This window comes from Nerophis ophidion, linkage group LG04 (assembly GCF_033978795.1).
Source record: "Nerophis ophidion isolate RoL-2023_Sa linkage group LG04, RoL_Noph_v1.0, whole genome shotgun sequence".
Lineage (NCBI taxonomy): Eukaryota > Metazoa > Chordata > Actinopteri > Syngnathiformes > Syngnathidae > Nerophis > Nerophis ophidion.
Genome location: NC_084614.1, coordinates 79,904,427 through 79,927,193, shown reverse-complemented (window position 1 = coordinate 79,927,193; position 22,767 = coordinate 79,904,427). Strand labels below are relative to the sequence as shown.

General features: G+C 47.5%; 1 protein-coding gene and 1 pseudogene across 1 annotated transcript; both read left to right on the top strand.

Annotated features, from left to right (window-relative positions):
* The first annotated feature begins 559 nt into the window (after window positions 1-559).
* LOC133551993 (coiled-coil domain-containing 92B-like) lies at window positions 560-3,405 on the top strand. Its single transcript, XM_061899211.1, has 3 exons — window positions 560-1,233; window positions 1,315-1,362; window positions 2,570-3,405. The coding sequence occupies exons 1-3, from the start codon at window positions 1,104-1,106 to the stop codon at window positions 3,196-3,198; spliced, it is 807 nt and encodes a 268-aa protein (XP_061755195.1). The 5' UTR covers window positions 560-1,103; the 3' UTR covers window positions 3,199-3,405.
* Window positions 3,406-4,164: 759 nt separating this feature from the next.
* Window positions 4,165-22,767, top strand: part of LOC133551989 (clustered mitochondria protein homolog) — a 48,438-nt pseudogene continuing 29,835 nt past the window's right edge.

Sequence of the window (22,767 nt, the reverse complement as noted above, 5' to 3'; positions counted from 1 at the left end):
TCAATGCAAAACTCGTTTGGGTCCCTATTAAAGGATTGATTGGTTCAACCTCGGCACGCGGCTGCGTTCGGTTTTAAATTTTGGCCCACTCTGTATTTGCGTTTGACACCCCTGACTTATAGCTTGGATCGGGCTGGAAAAAAATGTCCGCTACAATCCAAGACGTCACGCGCACGCGTCATCATTCCGCGACGTTTTCAACAAGAAACTCGCGGGCAAATTTAAAATTGCAATTTATTAAACTAAAAAGGCCGTATTGGCATGTGTTGCAATGTTAATATTTCATCATTGATATATAAACTATCAGACTGCGTGGTCGCTAGTAGTGGGTTCCAGTTGGCCTTTAATTAGGTCCGCTGTAATTAATTTTTGTTGTATATTTAACTTATCACTAACTTAATTATACAATTTTTTTTACAATCTAAAAAACAGAAAGTTTACAAAAATTGATGGGATTTTTTTTTTTTCCAAAGACATGCACCTGGGGATAGGTTGATTGGCAACACTAAATTGGCCCTAGTGTCTGTCTGTGTTGGCCCTGCGATGAGGTGGCGACTTGTCCAGGGTGTACGCCGCCTTCCGCCCGATTGTAGCTGAGACAGGCACCAGCGACCCCAAAAGGGAATAAGCGGTAGGAAATGGATGGATGGAAGTCGCATCAAAGCAACATTTTGGAGCGTGCATGTGAGGTTCCTCCTCCTGCCGCTGGGGGGCACTAGTCTCCTGACACACAAAGCCTGCCGCTTTTTCGTGCACGCAGCTGGCCGTGTCACTTAGGCGCGTGCACGCGGTAGGTGAAGACGAGGTTATTTGTCCTCGCCCTCAGCACGAAGGCAGCCCGCCGTTGCGCGCGCACGGTGGCTCGGTAGCGCGGGCGGGGGGGCGCGCGCCGCCGCCACGTCTCGCCTGGACCTTTTGTGTGCCAAGGACACGCGCGCGGACCTGCGCAGCCCACGTCACTTTAGGTAGGCCTCCGCGCACCCGCGTTGCACTCCCAACAAAAGAAGTGTGAGCGCCTTGTTGTTGTTTCTCGGCCGCGCGTGCACGCACCTCGCCTTTCTCCCGCACCTGGCGTGCGCGCGCGTGGTTCCGCGGCGGCGACCATGGACGCGGGCAGGCTGGAGCAGCACGTGGCCAGCGTGCGCAGAGGAATGGTCTTCCTCGAGCAGGAGCACGTGACCCTGCTGGCTGGCTTGCACGTGGAGATCGCGCACCTGAAGAGACGCTGCCATGGTACCTGCACACACACACGCACGTGCACGCGCACACACACTCACACTGACGTCATTCATCGATTCGTGTGCGTGTGTGCAGAGCTGAGTTGTGAGCTGGACTCCAGGCTACCTGACAGAACCACCACAGGTGAGACAAGGGGGTCAGAGGTCATGTGATCACATGGCGTCACTTTACGCCATGTTTGCATATGCAGTAATGTATTTTTGGTTTCCACGGTGACATTATCCGAATAATTGTCATCAAGTTGTTATTAAAGGCCTACTGAAATGAGATTTTCTTATTTAAACGGGGATAGCAGGTCCATTCTATGTGTCATACTTGATCATTTCGCGATATTGCCATATTTTTGCTGAAAGGATTTAGTAGAGAACATCCACGATAAAGTTCGCAACTTTTGGTCGCTGATAAAAAAACCTTGCCTGTACCAGAAGTAGCAGACGATGTGCGCGTGACGTCACTGGTTTTAGGGCTACTCACATCCTAACATTGTTTATAATCATGGCCACCAGCAGCTAGAGCGATTCGGACCGAGAAAGCGACGATCTCCCCATTAATTTGACCGAGGATGAACGATTCGTGGATGAGGATAGTGAGCGTGAAGGACTAGAAAGAAGGGAAAAAAAGACAGGGAAGTGGGAGTGATTCAGATGTTATTAGACACATTTACTAGGATAATTCTGGAAAATCCCTTATCTGCTTTTTGTGGTACAAATGTTGGAGTGAGATTTACTGTCGTTCCTGAAAGTCGGAGGGGTGTGGCCACGGGTGTGGTGACCATCAGTGTCTCTGAGGGAAGAGACAGAGAAGGCAAGAGAGTCGCAAGCTCCGCTCATGTCTACGGTAAGAGCCAACTTATCAGCACAATTTTCTCACCGAAACCTGCCGGTTGACATGTGGTCGGGAACCATGTTCGCTTGACCGCTCTGTTCCATAGTAAAGCTTCACCTTCGGGAATGTAAACAAGGCTGTGTTTGTGTTGCTAAAGGCAGCTGCAATACACCGCTGCCCACCTACAGCTTTCTTCTTTGACGTCTCCATTATTAATTGAACAAATTGCAAAAGATTCAGCAACACAGATGTCCAGAATACTGTGTAATTATGCGTTTAAAGCAGACTACTTATAGCTTGGATCGGGCTGGAAAAAAATGTCCGCTACAACATCATACTGCCATTTTCAACAGGATACTTCGCGGGAAATTTAAAATTGCAATTTAGTAAACTAAAAAGGCCTTATTTTCATGTGTTGCAATGTTAATATTTCATCATTGATATATAAACTATCAGGTTAGTAGTGGCTTTCAGTAGGCCTTTAAAGTGTCTGCATGTGTCTCAGAGAAGGAGGCGGAGCTGGTGACACGCTACCAAGCGGCACAGCGCCTCCTGGAGGAGCGGCAGCGAATGACGGTCGCCGCCCGCGGGGAGCTGCGCCTGGGACGGGCGAGGGCGTCAGAACTGGGTCGCAGCCTGCGCGAGGAGGAGCGCCACTTCCTGGAGGAGCTGAAGCGGCGCAGCCACGAGATCACGCTGCTGAGTCGGGAGCTGCAGCGCCAGAACGCCGCCACGTCCGCGCTGTGCCGTCAGCTGCACGCCGCCCGCGCCAAACTCCGGCAGCAGCGAGGGTACGTGGCGGGCGCCGCTCAGGGGCAGGAAGGACGAGAGGAGGGAGGCGAGGCCGCGGACTGGCTGCTGACCCCACCGCCTCCCGGCGACACCGCGGCGAGACGCGGCGTGAGGGAGGCGCGGGTCCGAGCCTGCGTCCCCCAGGAGAGAGTGACATCGCCACAGAGGCCACACCCCATGCCTGACCCCGCCCTCTTCCTGGTGCCCTTCAGATTCCGCCTCCTCCGCTGGAGCCGGCCAATCAGACTGCAGGATGCCGAGGACGACTGGGAGGACGTGGACGAGGACGGGCTGCACGGGAGGGTGGACATGGGCACCGCCGAGGGAGAGACGGCGCTGTGATGACGACGGAGGGGGCGGAGTCAGCCTTCAGCCACGCCCAATGGGATAAGAGGAATGTCGTCTAGTATTCCATTCAGGTAGTGTCCTTTGGCTCGATTGACGTGTAGGAGGAGGACACTGATTGGCTGTGGATGTAGCAGAAGCCCCGCCTCCCAGCCTGCTAGGAATGTGAGCGCTTATTAAAGTGAAGCATTGATCTGACAGCAATTAACATGTTGTCTTTTGTCACATTTTCATCTTTTGAAAAAGTTTAAATGAGACCAAAAAAATACATATAATCATTTGTATGGCGGCTTCACGGTGGAAGAGGGTTTACAAAGGTCCTGAGTAGTCCTGGGTTCAATCCCGGGGTCGGGATCTTTCTGTGTGGAGTTTGCATGTCCTCCCCGTGACTGCGTGGGTTCCTCCCGCTTCCAAAGACATGCACCTGGGGATAGGCCCCTCCCACTTCCAAAGACATGCACCTGGGGATAGGCCCCTCCCACTTCCAAAGACATGCACCTGGGGATAGGCCCCTCCCACTTCCAAACACATGCACCTGAGGATAGGTTGATTGGCAACACTAAATGGTCCCTAATGTGTGAATATTGTCTATCTGTGTTGGCCCTGCGATGAGGTGGCGACTTGTCCAGGGTATACGCCACCTTCCGCCCGATTGTAGCTGAGAAAGGCACCAGCGACCCCAAAGGGAATAAGCAGTAGAACATGCATGGATGGGCATTTGAATGGCTGCTTTTATTTTGAAATCTGACTCAAGAAGCAACAGCTGATGTTGCCATGACAACGTTCACTCCTGCCCCCCCCCCCCCCCCCCAGCCCCCACCTCTCTCCTCTCGTCCCATTTCCAGAACCTTCCCACACTGAGCGTGCTCAGAATCCTAATGCAGCGTTGCCACGGTAACTGTGGCCTTCCAGTGTGTGGATGGGTGAAGGGGGGGGGGGGGGGGGGGGGGCGTGCTCCTTCCCTCGTGTGACCGGGACACTGAGCCGCCCGGCAGGCGACAGACGACCTATTTATACACCGGCCGTGCCTGCGCCTGCTCAACGTGCACACATTTTGCCACTCAAGGTTGACGGAGACAAACACAGGAAGTGACATCGCCCCCTCCTGGGCGAGCATGAGACGAGGACAAGGACACACTTGTTGGGGAGGAACGTTGAAGACGATTCGGTAAGTTGCAAGTCGCATTTTCGTCCACTTTTTCATAAAGTCTAAATGGATCAGTGATTTTCAACCTTTTTTGAGCCAAGGCACATTTTTTTTCATTAAAATATTCCAGAGGCACACCAGCAGAAATCATTAATAAAATTAAACTCAGTTGACCGTAAAAAGTCGTCGTCGCAATTGTTGGATATGACTTTAAAGCAGGGGTAGGGAACCTATGGCTCTAGAGCCAGAAGTGGCTCTTTTGATGACTACATATGGCTCTCAGATAATAATTATATTTATATAGCGCTTTTCTCTAGTGACTCAAAGCGCTTTACAAAGTGACACCCAATATCTAAGTTACATTTAAACCAGTGTGGGTGGCACTGGGAGCAGGTGGGTAAAGGGTCTTGCCCAAGGACACAACGGCATTGACTAGGATGGCGGAAGCGGGAATCGAACCTGGAACCCTCAGCTTGCTAGCACGGCCACTCTACCAACCCAGCTATGCCGAGTAACCGTGTAATACTCTTCCATATCAGTAGGTGGCAGTTGGTAGCTAATTGCTTTGTAGATGTGGGAACCAGCGGGAGGCAGAGTGCAGGTAAAAAGGGGTCTAGTGCTTAAACCAGGGGTAGGGAACCTATGGCTCTAGAGCCAGATGACTGCATCTGGCTCTCAGATAAATCTTAACTGACATTGCTTAAGTGAAGTGAATTATTCTTATATAGCGCTTTTCTCTAGTGACTCAAAGCGCTTTACAAAGTGACACCCAATATCTAAGTTACATTTAAACCAGTGTGGGTGGCACTGGGAGCAGGTGTGTAAAGTGTCTTGCCCAAGGACACAACGGCAGTGACTAGGATGGCGGAAGCGGAAATCGAACCTGGAACCCTCAGCTTGCTAGCATGGCCACTCTACCAACCCAGCTATGCCGAGTAACCGTGTAATACTCTTCTATATCAGTAGGTGGCAGTTGGTAGCTAATTGCTTTGTAGATGTGGGAACCAGCGGGAGGCAGAGTGCAGGTAAAAAGGTGTCTAGTGCTTAAACCAGGGGTAGGGAACCTATGGCTCTAGAGCCAGATGACTGCATATGGCTCTCAGATAAATCTTAACTGACATTGCTTAAGTGAAGTGAATTATTCTTATATAGCGCTTTTCTCTAGTGACTCAAAGCGCTTTACATAGTGACACCCAATATCTAAGTTACATTTAAACCAGTGTGGGTGGCACTGGGAGCAGGTGGGTAAAGTGTCTTGCCCAAGGACACAACGGCAGTGACTAGGATGGCGGAAGCGGGAATCGAACCTGGAACCCTCAGCTTGCTAGCACGGCCACTCTACCAACCGAGCTATGCCGAGTAACCGTGTAATACTCTTCCATATCAGTAGGTGGCAGTTGGTAGCTAATTGCTGTGTAGATGTGGGAAACAGCGGGAGGCAGAGTGCAGGTAAAAAGGTGTCTAATGCTAAAACCAGGGGTAGCGAACCTATGGCTCTAGAGCCAGATGACTGCACATGGCTCTCAGATAAATCTTAACTGACATTGCTTAAGTGAAGTGAATTATTCTTATATAGCGCTTTTCTCTAGTGACTCAAAGCGCTTTACATAGTGACACCCAATATCTAAGTTACATTTAAACCAGTGTGGGTGGCACTGGGGGCAGGTGTGCAAAGTGTCTTGCCCAAGGACACAACGGCATTGACTATGATGGCGGAAGCGGGAATCGAACCTGGAACCCTCAGCTTGCTAGCACGGACGGCCACTCTACCAACCCAGCTATGCCGAGTAACCGTGTAATACTCTTCCATACCAGTAGGTGGCAGTTGGTAGCTAATTGCTTTGTAGATGTGGGAACCAGCGGGAGGCAGAGTGCAGGTAAAAAGGGGTCTAGTGCTTAAACCAGGGGTAGGGAACCTATGGCTCTAGAGCCAGATGACTGCATATGGCTCTCAGATATAAATCTTAACTGACATTGCTTAAGTGAAGTGAATTATTCTTATATAGCGCTTTTCTCTAGTGACTCAAAGCGCTTTACATAGTGACACCCAATATCTAAGTTACATTTAAACCAGTGTGGGTGGCACTGGGAGCAGGTGGGTAAAGTGTCTTGCCCAAGGACACAACGGCAGTGACTAGGATGGCGGAAGCGGGAATCGAACCTGGAACCCTCAGCTTGCTAGCACGGCCACTCTACCAACCCAGCTACGCCGAGTAACCGTGTAATACTCTTCCATACCAGTAGGTGGCAGTTGGTAGCTAATTGCTTTGTAGATGTGGGAAACAGCGGGAGGCAGGGTGCAGGTAAAAAGGGGTCTAGTGCTTAAACCAGGGGTAGAGAACCTATGGCTCTAGAGCCAGATGACTGCACATGGCTCTCAGATATAAATCTTAACTGACATTGCTTAAGTGAAGTGAATTGTGAAGTGAATTATTCTTATATAGCGCTTTTCTCTAGTGACTCAAAGCGCTTTACATAGTGACACCCAATATCTAAGTTACATTTAAACCAGTGTGGGTGGCACTGGGGGCAGGTGTGTAAAGGGTCTTGCCTAAGGACACAACGGCAGTGACTAGGATGGTGGAAGCGGGAATCGAACCTGGAACCCTCAGCTTGCTAGCACGGCCACTCTACCAACCGAGCTACGCCGAGTAACCGTGTAATACTCTTCTATATCAGTAGGTGGCAGTTGGTAGCTAATTGCTTTGTAGATGTGGGAACCAGCGGGAGGCAGAGTGCAGGTAAAAAGGGGTCTAATACTAAAACCAGGGGTAGAGAACCTATGGCTCTAGAGCCAGATGACTGCATATGGCTCTCAGATAAATCTTAACTGACATTGCTTAAGTGGAGTGAATTGTTCTTATATAGCGCTTTTCTCTAGTGACTCAAAGCGCTTTACATAGTGACACCCAATATCTAAGTTACATTTAAACCAGTGTGGGTGGCACTGGGGGCAGGTGGGTAAAGTGTCTTGCCCAAGGACACAACGGCAGTGACTAGGATGGTGGAAGCGGGAATCGAACCTGGAACCCTCAGCTTGCTAGCACGGCCACTCTACCAACCGAGCTACGCCGAGTAACCGTGTAATACTCTTCTATATCAGTAGGTGGCAGTTGGTAGCTAATTGCTTTGTAGATGTGGGAACCAGCGGGAGGCAGAGTGCAGGTAAAAAGGGGTCTAATGCTAAAACCAGGGGTAGAGAACCTATGGCTCTAGAGCCAGATGACTGCATATGGCTCTCAGATAAATCTTAACTGACATTGCTTAAGTGAAGTGAATTATTCTTATATAGCGCTTTTCTCTAGTGACTCAAAGCGCTTTACATAGTGAAACCCAATATCTAAGTTACATTTAAACCAGTGTGGGTGGCACTGGGAGCAGGTGGGTAAAGTGTCTTGCCCAAGGACACAACGGCAGTGACTATGATGGTGGAAGCGGGAATCGAACCTGGAACCCTCAGCTTGCTAGCACGGACGGCCACTCTACCAACCCAGCTATGCCGAGTAACCGTGTAATACTCTTCCATATCAGTAGGTGGCAGTTGGTAGCTAATTGCTTTGTAGATGTGGGAAACAGCGGGAGGCAGAGTGCAGGTAAAAAGGTGTCTAATGCTTAAACCAGGGGTAGGGAACTTATGGCTCTAGAGCCAGATGACTGCATATGGCTCTCATATAAATCTTAACTGACATTGCTTAAGTGAAGTGAATTATTCTTATATAGCGCTTTTCTCTAGTGACTCAAAGTGCTTTACAAAGTGACCCCCAATATCTAAGTTACATTTAAACCAGTGTGGGTGGAACTGGGGGCAGGTGTGTAAAGTGTCTTGCCCAAGGACACAACGGCAGTGACTATGATGGTGGAAGCGGGAATCGAACCTGGAACCCTCAGCTTGCTAGCACGGACGGCCACTCTACCAACCCAGCTATGCCGAGTAACCGTGTAATACTCTTCCATATCAGTAGGTGGCAGTTGGTAGCTATTTGCTTTGTAGATGTGGGAACCAGCGGGAGGCAGAGTGCAGGTAAAAAGGGGTCTAATGCTAAAACCAGGGGTAGAGAACCTATGGCTCTAGAGCCAGATGACTGCATATGGCTCTCAGATAAATCTTAACTGACATTGCTTAAGTGAAGTGAATTATTCTTATATAGCGCTTTTCTCTAGTGACTCAAAGCGCTTTACATAGTGACACCCAATATCTAAGTTACATTTAAACCAGTGTGGGTGGCACTGGGAGCAGGTGTGTAAAGTGTCTTGCCCAAGGACACAACGGCAGTGACTAGGATGACGGAAGCGGGAATCGAACCTGGAACCCTCAGCTTGCTAGCACGGACGGCCACTCTACCAACCCAGCTGTGCCGAGTAACCGTGTAATACTCTTCCATATCAGTAGGTGGCAGTTGGTAGCTAATTGCTTTGTAGATGTGGGAAACAGCGGGAGGCAGGGTGCAGGTAAAAAGGTGTCTAATGCTTAAACCAGGGGTAGGGAACCTATGGCTCTAGAGCCAGATGACTGCATATGGCTCTCAGATATGAATCTTAACTGACATTGCTTAAGTGAAGTGAATTATTCTTATATAGCGCTTTTCTCTAGTGACTCAAAGCGCTTTACAAAGTGACCCCCAATATCTAAGTTACATTTAAACCAGTGTGGGTGGAACTGGGTGCAGGTGGGTAAAGTGTCTTGCCCAATGACACAACGGCAGTGACTAGGATGGCGGAAGCGGGAATCGAACCTGGAACCCTCAGCTTGCTAGCACGGCCACTCTACCAACCCAGCTATGCCGAGTAACCGTGTAATACTCTTCCATACCAGTAGGTGGCAGTTGGTTTAAATGTAACTTAGATATTGGGTGTCACTTTGTAAAGCACTTTGAGTCACTAGAGAAAAGCGCTATATAAATATAATTATTATCTGAGAGCCATATGTAGTCATCAAAAGAGCCACATCTGGCTCTAGAGCCATAGGTTCCCTACCCCTGTTCTAGCCAGTTCAATTTTAGTTTTGTTCCCTAAGTTTCAATATCTTTTCTTAGGGGCAATAACCTTTTTGTTTATTTTTGGTTTTAGCATTAGATAGATTTTTACCTGCACCCTGCCTCCCACTGTCATCTGCATATTGGGATCACGACAAACCATGTTCCGACATCTACAAAGCAATTATCTACCTGCTGCCACCTACTGAGTTTTTTCTTGAGCCCTGGTGTGGGATCTGAGCCGAGGATGTTGTTGTGGCTTGTGCAGCCCTTTGAGACACTCGTGATCTAGGGCTGTATAAGTAAACATTGATTGATTGATTGAAGAGTATACATTGTTACTCTGCCGACACTCAACAACAACACACCATTTGCAGACTATAATTACTGGTTTGCAAAAAATATTTTTACCCCAAATAGGTAAAATGACATAATTTCCCACGGCACACCAGACTGTTTCATGGCACACTAGTGTGGTTGAAAAACACTGGACTAGATGACTCAACGTGTGCGTTTGTGTGTTGCAGGGTTGTGTTCCAACTCTGAGGACTTAGTGGGGACATTGTCGATTGTCATGATCGGATGTACTTTGTGGACGCCATCTTTGCTCAACACGCTGTAAGTCTTTGCTGTCGTCCAGCATTCTGTTTTTGTTTACTTTCTAGCCAGTTCAGTTTTAGTTTTGTTCCCCAAGTTTCAATGTCTTTTCTTAGGGGCAATAACCTTTTTGTTTATTTTTAGTTTTAGCATTAGATAGTTTTTTTACCTGCACCCTGCCATCTGCATAACGGGATCACGACAAACCATGTTCCGATATCTACAAAGCAATTATCTACCTGCTGCCACCTACTGATATTAAGGAGTATTGATGAGTTGTTGTGGCTCGTGCAGCCCTTTGAGACACTCGTGATCTAGGGCTATATAAGTAAACATTGATTGATTGATTGATTGATTGATTGAAGAGTATACATTGTTACTCTGCCGAGCTGTAGACCGCACCGATACTCAACAACAACACATTATAATTACTGGTTTGCAAAAAAATATTTTTACCCCAAATAGGTCCATCCATCCATCATCTTCCGCTTATCCGAGGTCGGGTCACGGGGGCAGCAGCCTAAGCAGGGAAGCCCAGACTTCCCTCTCACCAGCCACTTCGTCTAGCTCTTCCCGGGGGATCCCGAGGCGTTCCCAGGCCAGCCGGGAGACATAGTCTTCCCAACGTGTCCTGGGTCTTCCCCGTGGCCTCCTACCGGCTGGACGTGCTCTAAACACCTCCCCAAATAGGTGAACTTACATAATCTCCCATGGCACACTAGTGTGGTTTGTGTGTTGCAGGGTTTTGTTCCAACCCCGAGGACTTGATCTCTGTATTGATAATCCACAATCCTCACCAGCTAGCAAACTGATATTAATAAACATGATCTTATTCAGCAGCGAGGAGGCGTGACCCGGTCTTGTAGCCACGCCCACCACCCACCAAACACGCCCCTTTTATCAGTCAAGCTAGAGAAGAGCTCAGCTGCTTTAAAGCATCATGGGTAACATGGTCCGATGCTGCCACCCGCTGTCGGGGTTCTGCAAGTGCAACGAAGAACCATTGGGGGTTGCGGCCGAGAGGTCCCCCCTTCTGTCCAGCCAGGACTGCGAGTGCAGCTCCACCGCCACGACCACGCCCTCCGACTGGGAGGACGAGGTCCCCACCATTTCCACCGACGTCCCGGACACCGCCCTGCGCTCCCTGTTCCCGGACATCGTCCTGAGCAGCCACTTCGGGGGCGACGCCAAGCCGGTGGAGCCCATGGTGTGTCTGCTGGTGTCCGACGAGGAGGAGAGACGGACGGGGTCGGAGACGCAAACGGAGCAGGAGACACAGGCCGGTACGGCGGTCCAGACGGAGGTTGTGGTTGAAAAGGTGACACGGGTGTCCACATGTCCCACACAGCCTCCTGTCCGGTCTGAGCACGGGGTCTTCAAGATGCAGGAAAATGATACGTTTGTTAACAGGAAGTTAGCATGCAGGTCAAAAGATGGTGAAGTGTGGTCCAGAGACAAGTCAGCTGGGACTGCAGGGGACGTCAACGAAGGAGAAAAAGACGAGGAGAGAAGTTCTCTTCTTCTACAATCAAAGACGAGGACGTCAGGTAGAGATGTGGGCGCAGATGACCTGAGGTTACAAGCAGGTATGTCACCGATCTTTGCCTCAGTCCGTCTTTATCTGTCCTGTCATGCGTCCTCAGACCATGTCTCCTGTGAAGATGTGGACGACCACGAGCACCAACTCTGTGACATTATCAACCTCCTGGAGATGACCTTCGCTGTCAGGATCAAACCTCCTGAAGCGGACTTCTTGGAACTGCAGGTACTGGTGATGGTAGAAGATGAAAGATCTTCTCCCAGGAAGCTGAGGGTCCTTGTGGACTTTTAGGTGTCAGGTTCCACGTCCGTGGCAGAGCTTCAGCAGATGTTGATGGATCACGAGCTGACCTGCCATCGCACGTGTTTCTCTCTCCATCTGGACAACACCGTGATGGATGCTGCCAGGCAGCTGAGCTCCATGGAGGGTCTCCACGGAGGCGTAGTCCAGGTGGTCGAAGGTAGGGTGTCAAACTCAAATACAGAGTGGGCCAAAATGTAAAACTGAACAAAGCCACGGGCCAAGGTTGAACGAATTAACCTTTTAATAGGGACCCAAACTAGTTTTGCAATGAATATTGAATAAGCAAAGGCTTAAATAGGGCAGCACGGTGGTAGAGGGGTTAGTGCATCTGCCTCACAATACGAAGGTCCTGAGTAATCCTGGGTTCAATCCCGGGCTCGGGATCTTTCTGTGTGGAGTTGGCATGTTCTCCCCGTGACTGCGTGGGTTCCCTCCGGGTACTCGGGCTTCCTCCCATGGAACAGGCAGAGCTTATATAACGTAAATGGGCGGGGTTTGGTGGTAGCGGGGGGGTGTATATTGAAGCGTTCCGGAAGAGTTAGTGCTGCAAGGGGTTCTGGGTATTTGTTCTGTTGTGTTTATGTTGTGTTACGGTGCGGGTGTTCTCCCGAAATGTGTTTTGTCAACTTTCAAAAAATGGTATATTAAATAAAATTCAATTAAAAGGCTAATAAATTCGAAAATAAAATAAAAATTAGGTGGGCGGGGTTTGGTGGTAGCGGGGGGGTGTATATTGTAGCGTTCCGGAAGAGTTAGTGCTGCAAGGGATTCTGGGTATTTGTTCTGTTGTGTTTATGTGGTGTTACGGTGCGGGCGTTCTCCCGAAATGTGTTTTGTCAACTTTCAAAAAACAAACGAAAAAACATCAATGGTATATTAAATTAAAATCTAATTAAAAGGCTAATAAATTCGACAATAAAATAAAAATGAGGTGGGCGGGGTTTGGTGGTAGCGGGGGGGTGTAAATTGAAGCGTTCCGGAAGAGTTAGTGCTGCAAGGGGTTCTGGGTATTTGTTCTGTTGTGTTTATGTTGTGTTACGGTGCGGGTGTTCTCCCGAAATGTGTTTTGTCAACTTTCAAAAAACAAACGAAAAAACATCAATGGCATATTAAATAATATTTAATTAAATGGCTAATAAATTCGAAAATAAAATAAAAATGAGGTGGGCGGGGTTTGGTGGTAGCGGGGGGTGTATATTGAAGCGTTCCGGAAGAGTTAGTGCTGCAAGGGGTTCTGGGTATTTGTTCTGTTGTGTTTATGTTGTGTTACGGTGCGGGTGTTCTCCCGAAATGTGTTTTGTCCACCCGTCCATCCATTTTCTACCGCTTATTCCCTTTTGGGGTCGCGGGGGACGCTGGCGCCTATCTCAGCTACAATCGGGCGGAAGGCGGGGTTTTGTCAACTTTCAAAAAACAAACGAAAAAACATCAATGGTATATTAAATACAATTTCATTAAAAGGCTAATAAATTCGAAAATATAATAAAAATGAGGTGGGCGGGGTTTGGTGGTAGCGGGGGGGTGTATATTGTAGCGTTCCGGAAGAGTTAGTGCTGCAAGGGGTTCTGGGTATTTGTTCTGTTGTGTTTATGTTGTGTTACGGTGCGGGTGTTCTCCCGAAATGTGTTTTGTCCACCCATCCATCCATTTTCTACCGCTTATTGCCTTTTGGTGTCGCGGGGGATGCTGGCGCCTATCTCAGCTACAATCGGGCGGAAGGTGGGGTTTTGTCAACTTTCAAAAAACAAACGAAAAAACATCAATGGCATATTAAATAATATTTAATTAAAAGGCTAATAAATTTGACAATAAAATAAAAATGAGGTCTGCGGGGTTTGGTGGTAGCGGGGGGGGGTGTATATTGTAGCGTTCCGGAAGAGTTAGTGCTGTAAGGGGTTCTGGGTATTTGTTCTGTTGTGTTTATGTTGTGTTACGGTGCGGGTGTTCTCCCGAAATGTGTTTGGTCAACTTTCAAAAAACAAACGAAAAAACATCAATGGCATATTAAATGAAATTTAATTAAAAGGCTAATAAATTTAACAATAAAATAAAAATGAGGTGGGCGGGGTTTGGTGGTAGCGGGGGGGGTGTATATTGTAGCGTTCCGGAAGAGTTAGTGCTGCAAGGGATTCTGGGTATTTGTTCTGTTGTGTTTATGTTGTTTTACGGTGCGGGTGTTCCTCCGAAATGTTTTTTGTCAACTTTCAAAAAACAAACGAAAAAACAGCAATGGTATATTAAATAAAATTTAATTAAAAGGCTAATAAATTCGAAAATGAAATAAAAATGAGGTGGGCGGGGTTTGGTGGTATATAATTATAATAATAATAATAATAATAATAATAATGGATTAGATTTATATCGCGCTTTCCTATTGTTAGATACTCGAAGCGCTCACAGAACAGTGGGAACCCATCATTCATTCACACCTGGTGGTGGTAAGCTACATTTCTAGCCACAGCTGCCCTGGGGTAGACTGACAGAAGCGTGGCTGCCAGTTTGCACCTACGGCCCCTCCGACCATCATTCACCTGTGTGAGCGGCACCGGGGGCAAGGGTGAAGTCTCCTGCCCAAGGACACAACGGCAGCGATTTTGGATGTCAATAGGTGGGAAGCGAACCTGCAACCCTCAAGTTTCTGACAGGGCCGCTCTACCCACTACGCCATGCCGCCCCATATATTGTAGCGTTCCGGAAGAGTTAGTGCTGCAGGGGCTTCTGGGTATTTGTTCTGTTGTGTTTATGTTGTGTTACGGTGCGGTTGTTCTCCCGAAATGTGTTTTGTCATTCTTGTTTGGTGTGGGTTCACAGTGTGGCGCACATTTGTAACATTGTTAAAGTTGTTTATACGGCCACCCTCAGTGTGACCTGTATGGCTGTTGACCAAGTATGCGTGACATTCGCATATGTGTGTGTGAAAGCCGCATATATTATGTGACTTGGCCAGCTCGCTGTTTATATGGCGGAAAAGAGGACGTGACGACATGTTGTAGGGGACGCTAAAGGCAGTGACTTTAAGGCACGCTCAATGGAAATCGGGAGAATGGTTGCCCAGGGAGATTTTCGGGAAGGGCACTAAACTTCGGGAGTCTCCCGGGAAAATCGGGAGGGTTGGCAAGTATGAGTATTAGCGGTGAATTTGCTGTTACCAGCGGGCCAGCTCTAACGTTAACTTGATATTGCCTCAAGGGCCAAATGAAATTAAACGGTGGGCCAAATGTGGCCCGCGGGCCAGGGTTTGACACCCATGTGCTATTGTCTTCATTGTAGCTTGGCGTCACTATAGACAGCGATTTTAAAGGCCTACTGAAATGAGACTTTCTTATTTAAACGGGGATAGCAGGTCCATTCTATGTGTCATACTTCATCATTTCGCGATATTGCCATATTTTTGCTGAAAGGATTTAGTAGAGAACATTCACGATAAACTTTCGGTGCTAGGAGAAAAGCCCTGCCTTTACCTGAAGTCGCAGACGATGACGTCACCCGTGTGAGGGCTCCTCACATATTCACATTGTTTTTAACAGGAGCCTCCAACAAAAAGTGCTATTTGGAGCGAGAAAACGACAATTTCCCCATTAATTTGAGCGAGGATGAAAGATTTCTGGATGATGATATTGATAGCAAAGGACTAGAAAAATAAAAATAATAGAGTTAAAAATAAAAAGGCGCTTGCATTGGGACGGATTCAGATGTTTTTAGACACATTTACTAGGATAATTCTGGGCAATCCCTTATCTTTCTATTGTGTTGCTGGTGTTTTAGTGAGATTAAATAGTACCTGATAGTTGGAGCGGTGTGTCCACGGGTGTCTTGAGGCCAGTGTCTGAGGGGAAGTCGACGTCAGCTGCATGGACGGCGCAAGCTCAGCTGATCTCCGGTAAGAGGCGACTTTTTACCACAATTTTCTCACCGAATCCTGCCGGTTAACAAGTGGTCTGAAACCACGTTCGCTTGAACGCTCTGATCCATAGTAAAGCTTCACCTCCGGGAATTTTAAACAAGGAATCACCGTGTGTTTGTGTGGCTAAAGACTAAAGCTTCCCAACTCCATCTTTCTACTTTGACTTCTCCATTATTAATTGAATAAATTGCAAAAGATTCAGCAACACAGATGTCCAAAATACTGTTTAATTGCGCGATGAAAAGAGACGACTTTTAGCCCCAAATGGTGCTGCGCTATTATGTCCTGACAGTCCGTGACGTTAAGCGCTCACGCCATCATTTCGCGACGTTTTCAACAAGAAACTCCGCGGGAAATTTAAAATTGTAATTTAGTAAACTAAACTGGCCGTATTGGCATGTGTTGCAATGTTAATATTTCATCATTGATATATAAACTATCAGACTGCGTGGTCGCTAGTATCAATCATCAATCAATCAATGTTTACTTATGTAGCCCTAAATCACTAGTGTCTCAAAGGGCTGCACAAACCACAACACAAACCACTACGACATCCTCGGTAGGCCCACATAAGGGCAAGGAAAACTCACACCCAGTGGGACGTCGGTGACAATGATGACTATGAGAACCTTGGAGAGGAGGAAAGCAATGGATGTCGAGCGGGTCTAACATGATACTGTGAAAGTTCAATCCATAATGGATCCAACACAGTCGCGAGAGTCCAGTCCAAAGCGGATCCAACACAGCAGCGAGAGTCCCGTTCACAGCGGAGCCAGCAGGAAAACATCCCAAGCGGAGGCGGATCAGCAGCGCAGAGATGTCCCCAGCCGATACACAGGCAAGCAGTACATGGCCACCGGATCGGACCGGACCCCCTCCACAAGGGAGAGTGGGACATAGGAGAAAAACAAAAGAAACAGCGGATCAACTGGTCTAAAAAGGGAGTCTATTTAAAGGCTAGAGTATACAAATGAGTTTTAAGGTGAGACTTAAATGCTTCTACTGAGGTGGCGTCTCAAACTGTTACCGGGAGGGCATTCCAGAGTACTGGAGCCCGAAATGAAAAAGCTCTATAGCCCGCAGACTTTTTTTGGGCTTTGGGAATCACTAATAAGCTGGAGTCTTTTGAACGCAGATTTCTTGCCGGGACATATGGTACAATACAATCTGCAAGATAGGCTGGAGCTAGACCGTGTAGTATTTTATACGTAAGTAGTAAAACCTTAAAGTCACATCTTAAGTGCACAGGAAGCCAGTGCAGGTGAGCCAGTACAGGCGTAATGTGATCAAACTTTCTTGTTCTTGTCAAAAGTCTAGCAGCCCGATTTTGTACCAACTATAATCTTTTAATGCTAGACATGAGGAGACCCGAAAATAATACGTTACAGTAATCGAGACGAGGCGTAACAAACGCATGGATAATGATCTCAGCGTCTTTAGTGGACAGAATGGAGCGAATTTTAGCGATATTACGGAGATGAAAGAAGGCCGTTTTAGGAACGCTTTTAATGTGTGACTCAAAGGAGAGAGTTGGGTCGAAGATAATACCCAGATTCTTTACCGAGTCGCCTTGTTTAATTGTTTGGTTGTCAAATGTTAGAGTTGTATTATTAAATAGAGGTCGGTGTCCAGCAGGACCGATAATCAGCATTTCCGTTTTTTTGGCGTTGAGTTGCAAAAAGTTAGCGGACATCCATTGTTTGATTTCATTAAGACACGCCTCCAGCTGACTACAGTCCGGCGTGTTGGTCAGCTTTAGGGGCATGTAGAGTTGGGTGTCATCAGCATAACAGTGAAAGATAGCACCGTATTTGCGTATGATGTCACCTAGCGGCGGCATGTAGATGCTGAAGAGTGCAGGGCCAAGGACCGAACCCTGGGGAACTCCACATGTTACCTTAACGTAGTCCAAGGTCACATTGTTATGGGAGACACACTGCATCTTATCAGTAAGATAAGACTTAAACCAAGATAGGGTGTAGTAGTGGATTTCAGTAGGCCTTTAAATGTGCTATATAAATAAAGTGGATTGGATTCTAAAGCAAGGAGTCCTCTTCATCATCCACTCAGAGTGTTACTCCATACGGGACGCTACCTTCCATCTGAGGCACGTCCAGGAGCTTCTAAGAAGTCTTGACCCCACAGAGGCCTTCAATGGAGACAACGGACGCTCCGTGTCTCACCTCGCCTTCTTCACCCAAGGTAGCAGGAAGGCTAACGACACCGTCCTCCAGCTCCTCCTCTTCCATCTGCATGTCCTGACCTCCATATTCACTTCACAGTGGGTGAGAGTGAGGGATCCAGGCGAGCTCCTCCAGACTTCCTTCTCCCTGGAAGCCTCAAGCGCCCTCTTCTTCCTCTGCACCCTCTCCACAGTGAGTCTAAGGTGCGTTGTGGTCTACAAATGAAGAGATAATCTTTTATTGTTCATGCTGAATAAAGCATTGACGTTCCTGATTTAATAGGATCTCCAATGTGTGAGGGAGCTGACCTCCAGTAGCTGGAACCCTCCTCCGGGGAACAGGAGGATGCATGGAGACCTGATGTACCTCCATGCTGTGACCATGGAAGGACGAGAAGTCAACATCACGTCGTCCACACGTGGATTTTACCTTAACCTGTGAGTCTTCTACACTTTGAAAGTTTGGCTTGAGAAACAATCTCCTTGGATTCATCCCGCAGGTCAACACCTTTTACTTTCAACCCCAAACCTGCACGTCCCACAATCCTTTGCCATTCGCTGGTGGAGCTGCTGAGTCAAGTCAGTCCCGCCTTCAAGAATAACTTCAGCAACCTGCAGAAGAGAAGGTGAGGATGCAGCAGCATGTGACCCTCACACAATAATCAAAGGCCATGAAGTACTTCCTGTTGGACAGGGTCCAGCTGCATCCTTTCGAGCGGATTCCTGCACCTTTCCCAGCGTTCACCTGGATGGCTCCCCCGGAAGGCCAAAGTTCGGACCGCGTCAGAGTCGAGAATGTCCATGCATGCCGCGTGGATCAGGACCAGAACACAACTGGGAAGGTTGGAGATGCTTTGTCGTCTGATGCTGGGACTGGTTCTGGTGCTGAGGCTGACCATGCGGTGTCTGTTCTGAGCGCAGTGTCGCGACTGGAACGAGGAGCTGCAGAGAGCAAAAGAACTTCCCAGAAACTCCCCCCGGGACCGCCTGCACAGAGACGGGGTCCTATTCAAGGTGAAGTCCATGTGGATGTCCATGAAGAGCAGAATGAGATGTTATCCTTGCTTGTAGACCAACAGAGACTTTGTGGAAGCTTCCAGAAGAGGAGCAGTGGCAGTCATTGACGGTCACGTCATGCCGCTGAACCCGGGGGAGCCACCTCACATGCAGATGTTCATATGGAACAACATCTTCTTCAGCCACGCTCGTGACATATCTCAGCACTACAGACCACTAGGGGGCGATGCTGCCGCACACAGTGCTGCCAGCTGTGACCTGAGAGGAGTTCAGGTAGTCATGATGATAAAGTCTTCATGTCCTTTGTAGGGATGAGATGACTTGAAGGACTTGTCAACTGCAGGCGTACACCTCTGTGGACACAGAGGGTCTACATACTCTTGGGACTGCGGTGGTGGACTATCGTGGCTCCCGTGTCATCACCCAGTCGATTGTACCTGGTATTTTGGAAAAGAACCAGGAGCAAAGCGTTCTTTACGGTTCTACCGACCATGGCCGAACTATTATGACGCACCCAAGGTACGGAACTGCACACACTGTTGTCACACAGCTAAGCATTCTTATGCTATTGTGATGTCTGTAGATTTGTGCAGCTTTTGGAAAAAGCCAGCAAACCCCTGAGAGTCCGACCTCACCTGGTCCTGGATCACCTCAACACCCAAGTGGAGCTCTACTCTGGTGTTGAGACCAAAGGAATCTTAGGTAATGATGGCAGACCCTACATCTTGGACCTTATGAGTACCTTCCCTGCGGACCTTAATTTCCAGTACTCAGAGAAGACACAAGTCAACATGGTGGAGGTGCCTAAGGAATGCCAGAGCTTTGGTTACCCTCAGCGACACCGTCACAGCCTGGCCAGTTTGAGGCCAGAACTCATAGATGCCTTTGTCCAGCACAGGTGAGAGGAGACCTGAGATTAGCTGCTGGGTGATCGTTTCAACAATCATCTTCTGGTTTCAGGTTTGATACATTCATCAAGAAGGCGGGTAATCGGCCTTTTGACAACCAAAAAGACACTGGTAACTGGACCTGAAGAGTGATGTCCTTGGAAACAATCTTCATCTAAAGTGTTTTTGGCCTTCCTGTAGGATATCCTGACAGGGGATCAGTGAGAGACTTCGACATCTGCTTCAACCCTGACCTCTGCTCTCCAGGTACTGCCGTGTCCTCATTAAAGGGGAACATTATCACAATCTCTGAAGGGTTAAAACCAATAAAAATCAGTTCCCAGTGGCTTATTTTATTTTTCAAAGTTTTTCTCAAAATTTTACCCATCACGCAATATCCCAAAAAACGGCTTCAAAGTGCCTGATTTACACCATCGCTATATCCACCTGTCTATTGTCCTGTGACGTCACTGCGTGAAGCCGATACAAACAACATTGCGGATAGAACAGAAAGGTATAGCGACATTCTCTCGGATTTCAGCGGCTTAAGCGATTCAACAGATTACGCAAGTATTGAAACGGAGGTTGGAGTGTGGAGGCGGATAGCGAAAACAGAATTGAAGAAGAAATTGAAGCTATTGAGCCATATCACGACAGACAGCGGCAACGAGGACGAATTCGGCGATCGCCTTCTAACCAACGATTGCATCTTTTGACCACTGGTGCAACTTGAATCCGTCGATTGGTATGTGTTTGTTTGGCATTAAATTTTCCACCAAAAACAAACATGGCGAATAGCACAGAAAGGTATAGCGAAGTAGCTCGGATTTAGACTCGGATTTCAGCACCGTAAGCGATTCAACAGATAACGCTTGTATTGAAACGGATGGTTGGAATATGAAGACAGGTACCGAAAACAAAATTAGAGAAGAAACAGAAGCTTTTGAGCCATATCACAACAGACAGCGGCACGGGAAGAAGCGCGGACGACTTTGGCGATCGCCTTCTAACCAACGATTGGTATGTGTTTGTTTGGCATTAAAAGTGGGTGGAGGGAAAGGCTGGATGCAAATATAGCTACAAATGAGGCATAATGATGCAATATGTACATTCAGCTAGCCTAAATAGCATGTTAGCATCGATTAGCATCGATTAGCTTGCAGTCGTGACCAAATATGTCTGATTAGCACACTCTACATAAGTCAATAACATCAACAAAACTCACCTTTCTGATTTCGTTGACTCTATCGTTGGAAATGCATCTGCTTCAACCCTGACCTCTGCTCTCCAGGTACTGCCGTGTCCTCATTAAAGGGGAACATTATCACAATCTCTGAAGGGTTAAAACCAATAAAAATCAGTTCCCAGTGGCTTATTTTATTTTTCAAAGTTTTTCTCAAAATTTTACCCATCACGCAATATCCCGAAAAACGGCTTCAAAGTGCCTGATTTACACCATCGCTATATCCACCCGTCTATTGTCCTGTGACGTCACTGCGTGAAGCCGATACAAACAACATGGCGGATAGAACAGAAAGGTATAGCGACATTCTCTCGGATTTCAGCGGCTTAAGCGATTCAACAGATTACGCAAGTATTGAAACGGAGGTTGGAGTGTGGAGGCGGATAGCGAAAACAGAATTGAAGAAGAAATTGAAGCTATTGAGCCATATCACGACAGACAGCGGCAACGAGGACGAATTCGGCGATCGCCTTCTAACCAACGATTGCATCTTTTGACCACTGGTGCAACTTGAATCCGTCGATTGGTATGTGTTTGTTTGGCATTAAATGTGCCACCAAAAACAAACATGGCGGATTGCACAGATAGGTATAGCAGAGTAGCTCAGATTCAGACTCGGATTTCAGCGCCGTAAGCGATTCGACAGATAATGCTTGTATTGAAACGGATGGTTGGAGTATGAAGACAGGTACCGAAAACAAAATTAGAGAAGAAACAGAAGCTTTTGAGCCATATCACGACAGACAGCGGCACGGGAAGAAGCGCGGACGACTTTGGCGATCGCCTTCTAACCAACGATTGGTATGTGTTTGTTTGGCATTAAAAGTGGGTGGAGGGAAAGGCTGGATGCAAATATAGCTACAAATGAGGCATACTGATGCAATATGTACATTCAGCTAGCCTAAATAGCATGTTAGCATCGATTAGCATCGATTAGCTTGCAGTCGTGACCAAATATGTCTGATTAGCACACTCTACATAAGTCAATAACATCAACAAAACTCACCTTTCTGATTTCGTTGACTTTATCGTTGGAAATGCATCTGCTTCAACCCTGACCTCTGCTCTCCAGGTACTGCCGTGTCCTCATTAAAGGGGAACATTATCACAATCTCAGAAGGGTTAAAACCAATAAAAATCAGTTCCCAGTGGCTTATTTTATTTTTCAAAGTTTTTCTCAAAATTTTACCCATCACGCAATATCCCGAAAAACGGCTTCAAAGTGCCTGATTTACACCATCGCTATATCCACCTGTGTATTGTCCTGTGAAGTCACTGCGTGAAGCCGATACAAACAACATGGCGGATAGAACAGAAAGGTATAGCGACATTAGCTCGGATTTCAGCGGCTTAAGCGATTCAACAGATTACGCAAGTATTGAAACGGATGTTGGAGTGTGGAGGCAGATAGCGAAAACAGAATTGAAGAATAAACTGAAGCTATTGAGCCATATCATAACAAACAGCGGCAACGAGGACGAATTCGGCGATCGCCTTCTAACCAACGATTGCATCTTTTGACCACTGGTGCAACTTGAATCCGTCGATTGGTATGTGTTTGTTTGGCATTAAATGTGCCACCAAAAACAAACATGGCGGATAGCACAGATAGGTATAGCAGAGTAGCTCAGATTCAGACTCGGATTTCAGCGCCGTAAGCGATTCAACAGATAACGCTTGTATTGAAACGGATGGTTGGAGTATGAAGACAGGTACCGAAAACAAAATTAGAGAAGAAACAGAAGCTTTTGAGCCATATCACAACAGACAGCG